Raw genomic sequence first — 16,366 nt, forward strand, 5'->3', positions numbered from 1 at the left:
GCTGTATCCACTCCATCTTTATTTCCAGACTGAGCCCTCCTCTCTGCTAAGACTTGTGTCTGATGCTGTGGCTCTTCCACACTTTCCTTCTGGGGAATATTCTCAAGGCTTCACAAGCCTTCTTGGAACATGAATCACTGGCTCATTTGTATTCCCTGTTTCCCATTCTTCCCATTCTTCCTAGATTAAGTATTGATTTTCACAGCCATGTTTTCAACGCTTAACAAACTTTTCCTATCAGTTTAAGGACCTCTGCTATGACACATAGGGAAGGTATTTGAATTAGTAGAAAAGGGTTACTGAACAGGAAAGACTGAAATAATTAGTGGGTACTCTGGCCAATCAGTCAGAGCAAAAGAAGGGGAAACAGTGAAAATAGTCTGAGACTGGACAGCTTGGTTATCCACAGATTAGTGTCCATCTTAAGTCTTTCCAATACGTCAAGTGGTGCCACTTACTTCTGACTGTATCTGATGGATCCATTGGATTACAAACACAGGACAAGGAAGAACAACCTTTCTCTGAATAGCTGCTTGACTAAAATTGCTAAAAGTACTCAATGGCCTACACTTGCATTACTGGAGTTATATAAACACAGAAAACATGTAAGTAAACCATAATTTACTATGTCTAGTGATGGCTTCAATGCACTGTAGGGGTACTTACTGCTACTGGAGGCAAAGGAGAGACATCTGATTCTTCTTTAATGAAGACTGCAGAAGCTTCCATAAATTTGGCATAATCGGCAGCATACCATACTTTCAATTCTGTGTGGGGTTCAATTGGCTGCAAATGGAAAAAAACCAGCACATATTTACTTGTATTAATTTTCCTAAACCAAACAATAAGAAAGATAGGAGGGGCAGGGGCGTGCAGTGTTTTGTCCTTACCCAAACTTCATTTTTTGACTCTGTTTAAATTATTGGTAACTTGGTTTCAAGATTCAAGCATTTTTTGAGCATTACTGCCCACTAGGGCTTGACACTTTCCATTTCTACAAGTGGAATTGTGTATGCACAGAGATTTGGGGGGGGGGGGAGGGGGGCAGTAGCAGGAGGGGTGCCTCAATCCTCATAACCTTTGCTCAGTAAGATGTATTTGCCTGGGATGTTCAGACAGCCAACAGTCTTTCCAAGCAATATCCCATGCCCCATTCCTTGATGTCTGGAAGCCCACTGGACACAACACTTAACTACAGGGCATGGGCAAAGGAAAAATGCATCATGAATGTACAAGATCCTGGATGTCTCCTGGATAAGTCACACCAAGCACGGGGGTAGAGCTGATCAAGAGGTGGACTGCAAGCCAAATTGTCGCCTTTCCATGGGCTGGCTCTAACGTGTCAGGCTTGCTATGGGTCTGCTTTATTCTAACTCTGCCCTCCTTCCACTGAAGCCTTCCCCCACAGGATTAAGGGAGCTCATAATCTGCAGTCTCCCATCCAGTCATGCTTGCCCAAATCTCTCCTTGGACTGGACTATGACCTCTTCTGACAAATACTTTCAGTCAATAATATAGCGAATAGAAAAAAAGAGGCATGATTACACTCACTGGCTAAAGATCTATTTAGTTTTAAAGAACTCTTTAAATGCAAAGGAGAAAACTAAACTTTGGGGTTATGATTTATATGACTCCCTGACCCTGTACACAATTTTCTTCATCTGTAATTAAAACCAACACTGCTGCAATAGGGGTAGAGCCAAACTGCACTGTACTTGTAGTTTTATTTTAACTAAGATAAACTCATGCCACCAAAACCCCACAAACTAGCCCAGAAAGAGAGCAGCTGAGTCTTATTCCAAAAAATGTAACATCATAAAATCCACTTATTTTGTAATATTGGTGTGGGATAAGCATGGTAGAGGAAAGACAGTGTAGATTGTGAATGTAGACATGTGAGGGGATAATTGTGGGTTTAATGCGGAAAACTGAATTTTGAACTCCCAAGCACAAGCCTGCCTGCTAACTACAACCAGTATGGGTTGGGTGTAAATTTTGATAACATCTGGCCTAAACAGAAATGGTCTGTTCTGAATTCTCCACTCAGCTAAGAACATGAGGCAGAGTCATTAACTAAGAGGCTCATCATGCATTGTGAGACAAATGTTTAAGGATGTCTTGGACCTTGGCCCGTGACACCTGAGACTGGTACCCACAAAATAATGCACAGCATGACACTGTCATGACTTTCTGCCCAGCTTTCCTAGACTAGCAGCCATCTCCTTTATGGGGAGCTGAGACTTGGTCAATGTGGCTTTGGTGGAGGGCAAGTGCATCAGTATGTGAAACAGTCCAGTGATTCAAAAACTCTAATCTCAGTAAAACTGATACTAAATATCAGTATCCAAATCCACTACAAGTTGTCCTTGTGCCACCAGTGACAAGAGAACTGCAGCACACACTTGAAACTCTCCTGGGATCAGACCAACAGCAACCATGGATGATTTTTATTTGCTGACAATTCTATACCCTTTAAAGCACTTATTTCTACGGATTGCAGTCATTAGGTCAGAAAGTAAGCTAATGATGGTGGCAGGATGCCACTTAGATGTCTGCTTTAGTAACTGTAGTTTCATGTCACTGAAATCCAATTTCTTTCTAAAAATGGCAGGGAAAGGAGCCAATCCCACTCCCATCTTAATACACTTTATTAAAAATGTTTTGAGAAAGTATCTTCGGAATCACCCCTAAGTTGGCCTCACAGCATGACCAGCAGGGTGTGCCTAAGTGTAGCACAAGGCCATCACTTTCACTGACCAGGACAAAATCTACAGGATGCCAGAGCACCCTGAATGATACTGGGACCTCAAAGAAACAAAACCCAAGTAATGCTCTATGACACACAGCACAGCAAAGGTTCCAAGACACATGCCTCATCCTAGGGCACTCTTTGTGTCAGTGTATAGGATGCAACTCTCCATTAATGTCAGTGTGCAGAGTTCTGCTGAAGTCAGCAGAGAACTGGTTCAATAGAATTAAAATTATACTGGAAATTCAAAGTTACCGGTTTATAACAACTACTACTTAGAAAAGTTCATGCTTCCCAAATATAGTATTAGTAATCCTGTCAATTTTACAAGCATATCATGCATTCTAAACCAAGTTGAAATCTCAAATGATATGGACTGCATGAGAATCTCAAACACAGCCTAAATATGTCTCAGAGTATTATATACTATCTCACATTTTTCTTTTTTTCTTAATAATTATGCTGATATTAATCCCCAAATCAGCTATACTCCATACCATTATAAAAGACTTTAAGGGTATGAAATGTTATTCTGTCATCACCACTATACAGTAAACATTTTTCTCACTGTGCAGGTGGAGAAACAAAAATGAAGGAGAAACTGTAATAACTACTATGCCACAGAAATGTGTGCCAGTCTTGGATATGAAACTGAAATGCTGGATTTTAATTCACAGGAACTACTTTTCACTAATCTTTTTTTTTTTTTTTTATGTTGCTCACAATGATACACAAGCATTATGTTCAACAGATAGATTTCCACTTCCCAAGTGTGAAAAAGAGTTATTTCTGATTAAAACCAACTCTGCCAAAGAAAATGGCCAAAACAATAAAAACCAAGACTGTATGTTCTGGTTTCATTTATAAACACAGAGTACCTTGTTCTCTCTTTTCAGACAAAGATGCAGTCCAGAATCTCTAACATAAACTGATCATTTCATGGCAACATTACAGCGTTCTAAATTTTGCTGAAAAGTCTTCAGATTTGATGAACATGGAAAATTGTACATAAAGATTCACTTAACACCCTGCTCCTGAGCACAGAGTAATGTGCTCAGAAAACAACATGTGTCCAGAAATGAAATAAAAGAAAGGAATTTGTTTGTTATTTCCAGAATGAAGTACTGTTGAATGTAATAATGCCAAATAATCTCACCATATACCTACCTGGGATTAAAGAGTGTTCAGTTTAAACACTAGCATCGTGAATGATTTTTATGTTCCCTAGGCTCGATTTCTTCACTACCCACAACAGCAAGTACACAACACCTTTTCCCGACAGAATGTAATCCATCTTTCATTGTAGAAGAGTTAGTCTTTCAGATCTTTTGTCTATAAATTTCCTTTTGGATGAGAGGTGAAGCAATGTAGGCTTAACTACCTTAACTGTTGTGAAGTAGACTTCTCCACAGTGCTGATAAGCCACAAGGGTCTGTTCTTCTTGGTTCCGGGCTAGCCGGACAAACATCATCCAGTTTCCACAGTCCTCATTGGGAGTGTCCAGAAAGTACTTCCCTCCATCTTTCAACACCTGAGACAAAGGGGGAGAACAGGAGGACAAATATGATAAAACTATATGGAGGCACTTTTCTTTAATTTGCAATCACAGCTATCAGTTAACTATCTTGGTCATATGTCCCTTGAAATCATGGTTGTTTTGAAGTAGATCACTCTTAATGAACACTGAGTGCAAAAGAAAGTGAAGAATGAATACCTGCTGAGCACCCCACCACTAAAATAACTGTAGGCCTTTGTATGTATTTCCCATTTATAGTTCATCATTTTTATGTTATATAAAGATAGTATTATAACAACTAAGTGCAGGCAGGTAGAAAGATAAGCTTTATGCCTTAATCTACTTCCTGAGCCCTTGATAATCTCAAGCTTCAATGCTACTACATTTTGCACGGAACAATTGTATAGCTTGTGTTAGTAAGTCCAGAGAGGTAACATACAACATAATGGCATTTTAACAGTCTTCTCTTTTTCCTCTTAACAATGCAAAAGTAAATACAAACGAACAATTGTGCCAGAAATATCTTTTTCTTTTTCCTTTACTTCATTCTTCCTAAATTCCTCCCCAGGAGAATGCCCCTATGAGGCAAAAACTACTGACCTCAAACAAGACAGTGGCTTTTCTGCAACAGTGTCTCAAACATGGAGAGACAAAGCTGCACACCTGATGCCAGCACAGTTTGTATTTCTTCTACTAACCATGTAAATGAGCAAGTAACTGCAAAAAAAGAGTTGCATTTTCACTGCTTCTGGGAACTACTTTATCTAGTTTCATCACATTTCCGATGAAAGCACCTGCCTGTTGGACAAGTTTGGTCACATACTCATGCTAGGGAGAAGTCAAGGCAGCTACTGCTGTCATGTAGGAAATCTGGGACTCTAATCTCCTCTTCTGAAGAAACAGTCCATTCATCAGCCAGAGCTGTGCTTATCACTGTATACTTTTAAGCAAATGGTGCTGACTGATAGAGGATAGGGTGTGGTTTACAATGGCTTGGTGAAGAGGAAGGAACTGGGTGCTTAGCTCATCCATCCATTGTTAGAGAAGCACGTTTTCTGCATTTTTAATAGTGTCTAATCAAAAGACTGAAGATATTTAGTTATAGAAAAGAACAAATCTTTTCTGGTATCTGCATGCTATGAAAATCCCACAGACGGATGGTGCTACTTCCCTGGCAAGATGATTCCCATGTGCAAATCAAGTTTACAGCAACTACTGAAGCTGTTACTACTTTGAAGCTCTCAAACTGAAGTTCAGAAGTATTTCCTCACAACACAGTGTTTTCCAGCCCCAGGCTTCTGGAGAAAGCTCAAATGAAGACACAGAATGTGTCACAGGACTGCTGCTGCTGGTGTCTCTCTATTTGGGGGTGAGAGGGCCTGATATGAAACGCAAACTCCAGAAGAACCCTGACCTGTTGGGAAGTCCTGACAGAGGCTGTGGGCTTGACCATGGACTCACTGTATGACAGAGCTGTGCTCAGCCATGACCCTGACAGCAAAATGCAAAGACTGGGGCCCAAAGGATTGCGATCAACTCTCGCTCCCAAGGAATTCCTGCAGGAAAGGATGTCCACGTAGATTTGTCTAAGCTAGGCTGGTCCTGAGAGGTTATGATTTTTGCTGGATACAGTACAAATAATAGTGTGATGGTCCAGGTGAAACAGTCAGTACCTACATGTGCAGCAACAGAAGGTACCAGCTCTAAATAACAGTTCTAAATCTGATTAAATAAACTGAGGTAGTGCACTGTGTGTCAAAGTCTATATATAAATAAACTATTATTATTAGTTAATAACAATAACATTTAAAATTAATTCAGAAGGGCTTTCCTATCCCTGCACTGTTTCTCTCTCCGAAGCCAGTGCCTTAGTGCATATTTCTGGCACTCTCACTCAGTGCACAAACTCAAACCTCCCAGTGGTGTGGTGTGGTATAAAGCACAAACCCTTTTGTCTTATCTGGAAGGAAACTTCAGCAGCCATGCTCTCTGAAAAGCTTATCAAGAGCTATTAGACTGATAGGCCTAACACCCTAGAAATGGTAAAACTAGAAAGCAAGAAAGAAAACTGCTAGAAAACACAGTATACAGAAACATTTGGGTACTTCAGGTTACGCTGTACTGCCTGATAATGTGACTTACACTCATACTTACACATCAAAAGTATAACTAATGAACTAGATTAGATGGCAAATTGACTGATGAAAATACTTAAATAAATATGAACTGCTAAAGATACATACACATTTCATAGAAAGACAGTGGGTTTTTACCTGCAGGACTAGCCTGCTCTCATCATAGCAGGTCAGTTTTGTAGACAGTTGACCAACATAAGGGCCAAATTGTGTTCTCTTCTGTATTACTTTCTTTGCAAATACACCAAGGACTGTGAACAAAACAAAGAGCAGTCTAATATTAGCACAGACATCACAATCTACTTACTGTATGCTTACAATTGTGAAAATGGAGGTAAACAAAATAGTGTAGAACACATGGATTATTTTTCTAGACAAATTAGTCCAGTAAATAATTCAAAGGTGAAGAAACTAAAAAGAATGTAAATAGGTATTGATTTTTTTTAATAGGAACTGCATAGAATAAAAGGTGCCAAAAATTCATAACAGGATGTTAAACTGAGTATGCAACACAAACGTGTTAATACTCCTCAATCTACAAATTGATGTTATCGTAGACCTCTCCTTCTTGGCGTAATTTGAGAGGCTGTTCTCTTCTAATAAGAGTGGAAAGAATCTATAAAAACACAGTATTAACCTTCTTAATCATTCCAGTTATTCCACTGCCAGATCAATGGAGTGACAGTGTAGGCATTTCATCAGTCTCTTTCTGAAAACCAATCTAGGCAGGACTAATTTCACACAGGTAGCTGTGGAAAATTTGCACACTAAGAACATCATTCCTTTGTTCATGTTTGGGCATTCAAATTGCTTTGCTTTCAGAAGCAAACAAAAGTCTTTCTATAATATGAACTGAAAATGCTGCAAAAGGTAAGTTACCCTGCTGTGATCTCCTGAGTTTGCAGGGGGTGGATAAGGGATGTAATTTACCATTTTGCTCCTGACCTTTCATTGATTACTCTTTCCTGTTTTGCATGCTTGGGGAAAAGAGAAAAAAAGTAGTAGCGCATGACTGTTATTATTAGATACAAATTCAACATTCATTAAACATGGATAGACTGAACAGAGCTAACTGGTTTCTCACAGCTAAATGTCACACCAGCTCTGGCTAATGTCCTGCCATAAGTTTATGCGTCTGTTACCAGAAATCAGTCACAAAAAACAGTAGCTGACTGTGAGCTTTAGCTGTGCTCAGCTGAAAACAGTCTTCCTAGTGCTAATGCCCAGTGATTATGCCTTGAGTTACTCATGAAAACAGGCCAGTGTTTTTGTCTCCTCTTTCTCAAATGTGGGAAAAAAGAGCTAAAATACTTACTCTGCTGGTTTCCAGCTCTCAGCTCCAACACTCGCAAAGTGAGGTAGTGAGGTAGGGTGAGACGGGCTCGGCTGGGAATAACCCTATCTTTAGCCCTGATGAGTGGTCCGTGGAGTTTGCATTCTCCTATAAGGCTTTTACCGCAATCCTCACACCCTACAAATCCAGAAAAGGGAACCTGTTACTAAAAATGACATACTGCTTTCCAATTTAGTCTCTTCTAATTCTGTCATCTTGAGAACACATCTGGAATTACGAACGCTTTTCTTCACATCAGTGTTCTACATTAGGTAGTGAAAAGATTATCTGCAAGTCAAAACTAAACGAGGAAGGTTTGAAATAACACCTCCAGTTAGTGCATTCTCTCCTGAGCAAATTGGTGTGTCTTGACCTCCAAAGGTTTATACACGTGCTCATTTGGAGGTGTCACAAACTGTGCCTTTAAGGACTAGGATGGGAGCAAAACTGGACTTCAGTGCATGCCCAGCTATAAAGCAAGATGCATATATTTATACAGAAATGTGGACAAAGTTGTTAGCAATAACCTAGGTAAGGTTGGTCCCTTCCAACCTTACCCATTCTGTGATTATGAAATTCTGAAATTTGCAGAGATCCAAGGAATCCAAGTAAGACTTAGTGTCCTCCACACTGACCATTCTCAGCAGAAGATGAGACCCTCGGGGTACCATGAGAAATGAGTACAGTGGGTCCTACAGCCACAGCTCAGCTGACAATCATGCAGGGCCAGCCTCCTCCATAGGCTGCTCTGCCTGTGGATGTAAGGAAAGGGGCACACCACATCTCCCAGCCGTTGGTTTTCCACAATGACATCTTCAGGCTGAACACACAGACCATCCAGAGAATTCATTAAAGAGAAATACATGTCTGCAAACTGACTTTCCCCCAGCACAGTGAGATATTTTTGGTTCAGTGCAGCTCAAACTGGTTGCCAGGGAAACTCATACAGAGCAGTGACAAAACTGAGCAATGAGACTTTCCAGCAGAAGGTCATCTCAGCACTGGTGTCACACAGGGCAATGGGAAAAAGGGGACTTCTTGCACAAAACCTTTTTATAGACAGTAGAAACCAAACCAGTGAGCTAACAATGCTTTATGACTGAGTTAAAAAGAAAAGCTGATATTGGCCATCCATGACTACCTCGTTTTGTTTTCCTTCTGAAAACTCTGCTGAGCAAGTCTATTCAGTGAGTGACAATACAGAGCAGAGGGGAGCCAGAACAGCCAAGAGATCCCAAGGGAGCACTGCAGCAGAGACTGGGGCAGGAGAGGTGAGGCTTCATCAGAGACAGGGGCTCATAACCAAGGAGCATAAAGGGCTTGGGAGACACTGCCTGGAGAGACATCACAGATAGTCTTTGAAAAAGGACAGTAGCATCGTCAACATCATATTCAGGGTACCTCAAAAAGGTTTCTGTTTGTAAACACAGGCAGGCACTTGACTAAATCACGCACCTTGAGGGTCTAGTCCAAAATCTCCCCAGATAAGCCTAAAGGATTCCTGCTGAGTTCTTTGGGCTCTCCATCAACTCCAACTGAGAAAATACACTTGTGTGTTGGTCAGGCTGCAGGCACTACAATAGTCAGTATTTTTCAATAATTTGTGGACCATGGAAGTTTTCTTTTGCCATGGCTCCCAGGCTGCACACCTGAATAGCTGAAAAACATGACTTGTTTTTGCTAGTGCTAAAAAGAACATGCTCCTCTACAGCCGTCACTTAAAATGCACAAAAACTCCAACAATATAGCTGCCAGGCAGATTTTTCTTGTTATACATTTGTTTATGTACTAAAAAGTCCTTTACAGCTAGGCTGCAAGAAAATAAAAATATTTCCTTGGTGATTTAACTTAAGTGGTTTTTAAAGAAATTCACCCTTCTGAGGGCACCAAAATTATGAGGGCTTCCTGAGCCTGGTTGGAATAATAGTGACTTTGTCTCAAGTCAAACAGCTCCTGCTTGGAGAGTCATTGTATGCAAACGGCTGAAACACATTACCAAAAGCAAAATGGAGACAAAGAACTGCTGTTAGAGGAAGGATGTGTCTAATCATAAAGTACACGACCTTATCAATCCATGCCATACCTCTGTGATTCATCACTGAGCAAACCTTCCAGCTGCCCCGGGGCAGTGCCCACCTCTGAGGCTCCAGGGTGGGCAGCTCACAGGAGGGCTAGAAAGGGAAAGTAGGGGGGAATGGGCATCCCTTGAATCAGTCTCCAAATTCTGCAGCAGTGCTTTATTAGCTAACCCTCCTTGCTCCTCCAGATCCAAGACAGAAGGTCTGAAATGATTCACACATGGGTAGTAGTGGGGGTCCTCTCTAAAATCCGGAAATGCTTTGCACCCCACCAGGTATTGAGCAAGGGCCTCCATGCTGAGCAGCCCCACAGACAGCTGCCCAGGCAGCACACCTCAGCAGCAGCACAAAGACATCAGCTAGCCCTGAACAAAACCACCTGCAGAGCTGGAAGTGCTGTTAAGCACCTTGCTAGCATGGCCTGGGATTCTGAGCTGGCATAGCTGCCCAACACCTTAAAATATGAGATTAGCTCAGTTGGTTAGAGCATGGTGCTAACAACATCAAGGTTGGTTCAGTCCCTGTACACTTAAGAGTTTTGACTTGATCACACTTGTGGGTCCCTTCCAACTCAGAATATTCAGCCATTCTGTGAAACAGCCAGAGCTGTCCAACACTTGTTCTACGGTTTTCTATGTTTCATTATATGGGTCATGAAGATAACTAGAACAACTTAAGTTATTTACTAACAGGCATACTTGAATTACATCTACTACACAGTATTTTTGACCCCTCACCTCAACATGTTATAGTACCCTGTACTGCAAATTTATTGTATTCTAAAATTTGCCAGGTGTACCAGAAAAACAGGATTGGAGCGCTGCAAATAGAATAACTTTAGACGCTACTGAAGGAAACTGAGATCTTTGTAATTTCTATCCCCAAAACTAACAGTGAAAAACTGTCAAGTTCACATTCTTCCTCAGAGTTAATTACAGGCCAAGTCATGATCCTTTGTGTCTCAATGCTAAATTATAGATGCCATTGGCAAAGGAATGTACATAGAGCCGCAACTCTATCACGTTTCAAAAATCAGTTTATAATGCTTACACAGATTTTATGCCCTTTTTTAACTTGGCTAATTAAGCAAATATATATATTTTTAACAACAGCTTCAGAACACACTGTAACCTGTTCTGAAATACGGTGCATCCAACTATGGAAACAACACACACTTTGTTGTATTAGCACTAGAAATGAAAAACACTTGGTCAGAAAAATCACTTTCGGCATACATTTCTTCTTCTTTTTGCTAGGTACCTCGACACTTTTTCTGTTTCCTTGCTCCCTCAAATTGTATTTACCCAAATAAAATTAATGGATTCGAGGTCATGAGCAAGCATGCAAGAAAAAGTAAAACTGCCACCATTCCTCTACTTTGTTGTGATTTAGATGAGTAGGCAACAAAAAGAAATAAACAAGATTTACAGAAGTTACAAGCTGTTAAAAACCAGCTCGAGTCATTAACTATATCCTTAGAAAAACAATGCTATATTGTTCCCCAGAGAGTACTTCTTCATTCTTCCTCAGTCCTTGCAATGATTCTGAAAAAATTCCAAATAATGTCTTTCTAGCTATACGTAGATAAGACTGTAAAAACTAATAGATCTTGTAGCTGTTAGGATTTTTAGTTTGCTGCACCTCTCTGCAGCAGTGGGGAGGCAGGCGTGCAGAAAAGCCCAGCCCTGCTGCAGGTGCAGGCTCTGGCCAGGTGTGCAGCCACCACCGCCACTGCAAGGATGAGGTGCTCACCCCGCCAACCACCTCTGGAGGGGCTAAGAGAAGGGTACATCTCCCCAACACCCCCAGCTGGTACCCCTGCCCCTGAATGCCTCTGCCCCCACTTCTCCTGCATACTGGGAGGCATGGTTGGCAGCAGCCAACCCCTGTCTTTCCCCTGCTCTTTGGGTCATCACAAAACTGAGAGCCGCTGCCCGCAGGACGCACTCCCACCGCGTGAGCTGACTGGACACTGGTAGCTGTGTTCCCAGGGAGGAGAATGGGCTGTGAGTGTGGCTCACCTGTACCGTCCTCACCATGCTGGTGCTTCGCCCCAGTCCAGGTCTAGGTGACAGCTTTCCTTTGCTGCAGCCTCTACAGCCTGGCAGCCTCAGCTGCCTCGTCCTCCAGACAGCTCTAGGGCCAGCCACGCTGCACTGGGACGAGCTCCCGCAGCCAGCGGTAGCCAAGCTGGCACGGCAGCTTGGGCAAGCTGGACTTGAGCACAGTCAACAAACTGGTTTCCAAAACAGCAGCACGGTTGGAGCACCGTGCCACCCCCACAGGCACAAGCCCGGCCTCGGGGAGAGCTCATTAGTGTGGGCAAGGAGCCACGGGCTGCGGTTACACAGAGCCCTGCTGCACAGATAACGGGAGCTATACATAGCCATACTAGGAACTGCAATCACTGTCGTGATAGCTCACACATGCCACCAGACCCTTAACCAATCAGCAGCAGAACATCACTTTTTAAAAGCAGTTTGCTAAAAACTAGATGCCTATCAGGACCTCCTCCCTGCGTTTTCTCTGACCCCCGCTTTCAAACAAGACTTCACAGTACCTGAACATTTCAGTGGCCCACAAGATGCCCGTGGTGCAATTATGCTCCCTGTGAAGGCAGAGGTAAATCATTCCTTTTCAATTGTCCACTTGGAGCAAATGCATCCTGTGAGAAATGATCAGAGGCTGAGCAGACCCTGGCATTCGCTGCGCTGTTTTGCAGTATTAGAATTAGCTCCCATGCGCAGAGGGAACAAAGATCAGTGTACACAGCAGTCCAAATCCTAGCCTAATTACAATCATAAGATTTGCATAGCAAACAACAGTAATTTATTCTGGAGTAAAACTGTAGCACTCCGTTAGCCATGTTGAGCTTTCAGAGAGAGGAGCACTGCAAAAACACCTTCTGGATATTTTCTGCCTGAGATGCACATGCCAGTCTTGGTTCTCTTAACCAAAGGTGCATGAGGATTTCCAGCCTGAGGTTTGTTCTGCAACACTCTGTGCTGGAAAAGCTTGAAATCCTTGTTCTACAATTTATTTGGCAAAAAATTCAAAGTACTCAATTAGCAAACAGTTAATCACAAGTTATTTTCCCATTATTGTGGGCCACTGACACACATTTTCTCTGTAAAAAACGTTTATGAAAGAAGCCTTATATCCTAAATTTGATGTGCAAAATTAATTTTTAACTGATTAATAATTGATTCTATTTATATTGAAGTAGAATTTGTTATAATTACCAGAGTTCCGAATAATTTTGTTCAAATCCCATCAATTCTGGGTATTTTGTTATGCTAAACTGTCTACAGATTGTGCCTTGTTAACTGTAAAAACTGATCCCTAGTCCAGCACCAAAATGGGTGAACATTTCCTCAATGTCTTCTTTTCATATCTTTTCTATGTTATACACCAAAACCTTGTATTAGCAGAGATGTACAGCTGCTCAGCTCTGCATGGAAAAAAATAAAAAATAAATCAAGGAACCTCACTATGAAGAAATATGCACTTCTGTGCATGACACTGTATTATTTGGGAAGCAGGTGCAGTGTTTTCCATAACCCTGCACCCAAAATAATACCACCCTCTCAAGGAAGGAGAAGAAAAAAAAAAAAATTAAAATAAAGCAGACTTACTCCAGTTTGCTTGAGAGGGAAACTTTAGATTTCAAGCAGAGAGTTCCCATGTGTTTGACACGTGGAAACCCTGAAGCCTTGCAGTCTCTACCTGGTGGCACCAGCACAGAAAGTGTGGACATGCTGCTGGGGCAATATGGGCCCCTTACCAAGGCCTTGTGCTGCCATGCCCAGGGTTTCTGGTGAGAGGATGGGAACTCCTGAGACAGAGGTGAAGGGCGAGGAGGAGTCCTGGTCCTGCCCAGGCATTAGTGGCACCCTGCACATAAATGCCTACTGCTCTTGGGGCCCCCTCCCTGGGAAGGGGAATGGTAGGTGGTTTGCAAACATCCCAGAAATCATTCTGAACATTAAACATATTCATGGGAACATGACTTCACTCTACTAAAATGTAAAACTTTAAAAATGAGTTACTATATTTGGAGACAGAGGCAGAGAGAGAGAGAACAGCAAACATGCCTTACTGCCACCCCACCCCATACATTCAGTCAGACCAGCAGGTCAAGCTGATTTCCTAAAACCCAGCACTGCAGGTGAGCCTGGCCCTCAGGCACCCAGACACGGACTCACCGTGACAGCCTCCCTCACCTCACCTCCATCCTCCCTGTGCTTGTCTTTGCTCCCAAGAAGAATGAAGATTTGGAAGGAGAGTAAACCCTTGGGTTTTCAGTGGTAGGAGATCATCTGTCAAGGCACCTGCTTCTTCCTCACAGCAGTATGATCCTGACCAGCTGTTCTTATGGAAGAATGCCTCTAGAAGGGTGGCTCAGCACTTATCTGACTGTAAAGAAACCTAACACAAAGTATGTGTGCATTTTTCTGTCAGACATAAGTTTCAATATGTAAATTCTTCCAAACTGCAAAACTATTTGTTATGCAAACACATACAAGGTAACAAACACTGTGATGTTTGTTACACACACATTACTAATTCCTAATAGGGTGTCATCATTATGATAATCAAGCTCATGTGGGAACAGTAAGTCTTTCACCTGGTGGCCATGAAGTTATACAGCAGGCATAGCCCAAAGGAATTTAAACAGCTTTCCATAAAAAGTCAGTCACACCAATCCCAATGAGGCTTTCTACCATGCTCATTTTGTCTAGCGACTCTGAATAGCAAAACAGTTGGAGAAACCTCAAGGAACATGGCTGGGCTATGGAATTCAGCAGTTTCAGCATATTCCCATGAAAGTTGTGCAGCAAAAGCATACCTGTGCTCTGCTGTATCTTAGGAACTTCACAGAAAAAAGTTACCTTCACTGTTTGAGCACCTGAAAAGGCAGTAACTTACACATCTTTCCTGCAAAACTAAAAGAGAAAAAAGCTCCAACAAATCCACAACACAAAAAAACCCCAAAAAACAAAACCCACCAAAAAACCAAACAGGAGGGAAAGTATGTAGGTGCAAAGTTCACTGCAACTAGTTTATCAAAGTTCTTGGTATGTTCATTCATCTAAAAATGATCTGAGGTCAAAAAACTCATTGATTGATTGAAAGCTAATTTAAAAAATAATCATTCTCTGGTTATTCTTGGGATAAAACTTACGTGTCACATTTCCAGTACACCACATGGGATTTGGTTGTTATCAGAACCCATATACATAAATATATATACATAAATGAGCACAGTTCAAGTGAAGTCACCTCCCATAGTTTACATGTAATAGCTTCTAATCAGCACAAACAAAGAGACTTCTCTCTCTGCTGAAACCTGAGTACATTTTGGACAATCATATGGAAAAATGCAGTTGGATTTTCAAAGGATTTTTTTTTTCCTTCTTCCCTCTCCCTCCACTGTCTTGGTATGAAGTCATATAAAATTAGACCCAGAAACAAGGAAGGAGATTAACAGCAAACTCACAGAAACAACTACTATTTTTTATGAGTAAGAACCTGAGTCAGCATAGCATGGTCGCATGAAATTCCCAGCAAAAAGCCCTCTGAGAGGGAATCCCTCCTGTTGTACTCTGACCACCCTCCCCAGCAGCAGTCTGACCTGGTGCAAGGCTGTGGCATCTTCTGTTCACTTTAGGTCTTCACTAGCACTGTCCCAACTGTGCTGCTTCTATACTGCAGACAGGAAGATTAAAATCTCCCTGTCACAGAAACAGCATCCAAGAGAGTCATACTCAAATTGCTCATAAGCACCCTGTGGCTCCTGGGCCACACGTTGGAACCCCCAATCTGCATCTCCCACGCCACAGATTCTACCTACCAGAGCAGAAATATTTCATATATCTCAAGCACTTTTCTTTTGGGGAGATTTTTGGCAGGACAGTTGATTTATTTTAGTGTCAGACATTTTAGTGGAAAATGTGAATGCTACTGTGGCAGTTCAACACAGACACCAGAATCTTCCATCTTTATAACAGCAGGAAAAAACCCATATAATACATCTTCCTAAATGCATGTATGTATAAATACAAATGCACACAGGCACACACATTCCACATTAATGGATTAATACTGTCAGCAGTTTTATTGATGGCAGGTCAACACCACGGTTTCAATTCTGATAAAGGAAGTGCAACAATTATAATGAGTAAAGCTTAGTATTGATCAGTTGAAGTATTTCCAAGCCTTGCAACATTCCCTTAAAAGGGAACCTTCGATTGTGTCTCTCTCTCCTTCATTGAACTTGGTTGCTACTGGCCACCAAGTCCAGATGTTGTGTGAAGGAGACTGATGGAAAACTTGGTGACAAAAGCTCCCTCTCCTAAGGAAACCAGTCCAAATCAATCCTTCATATTCCACTGGTGACTTTCAACATGGACTTGTGGGAACTTTGCCAGCAAAGAGACTAGCACCTGGGATATATCTCCAGCTGCTTACTGGGAGAAAGAACCAGGCAAGCAGACACACTTTGGAGGAGGTAATACGAATTTGCAGTAGAATGCAAAGAGGAAGCATGGCATG

At 41.8% G+C, this 16,366-nt stretch overlaps 1 protein-coding gene across 1 annotated transcript in view; it reads right to left on the bottom strand.

The window, feature by feature from the left end:
* Window positions 1-16,366, bottom strand: part of PLAGL1 (PLAG1 like zinc finger 1) — a 40,281-nt gene that overhangs the window by 7,790 nt on the left and 16,125 nt on the right. Inside the window, exons 3-6 of the mRNA XM_015622736.3 lie at window positions 7,716-7,871; window positions 6,539-6,651; window positions 4,131-4,280; window positions 667-786 (exon numbers count right to left, since the gene is read on the bottom strand). Of these exons, the coding sequence (XP_015478222.1) occupies window positions 667-786; window positions 4,131-4,280; window positions 6,539-6,651; window positions 7,716-7,871 (539 nt within the window). The remainder of the gene's footprint in view (window positions 1-666; window positions 787-4,130; window positions 4,281-6,538; window positions 6,652-7,715; window positions 7,872-16,366) is intronic.

This window comes from Parus major, chromosome 3, assembly GCF_001522545.3.
Source record: "Parus major isolate Abel chromosome 3, Parus_major1.1, whole genome shotgun sequence".
NCBI lineage: Eukaryota > Metazoa > Chordata > Aves > Passeriformes > Paridae > Parus > Parus major.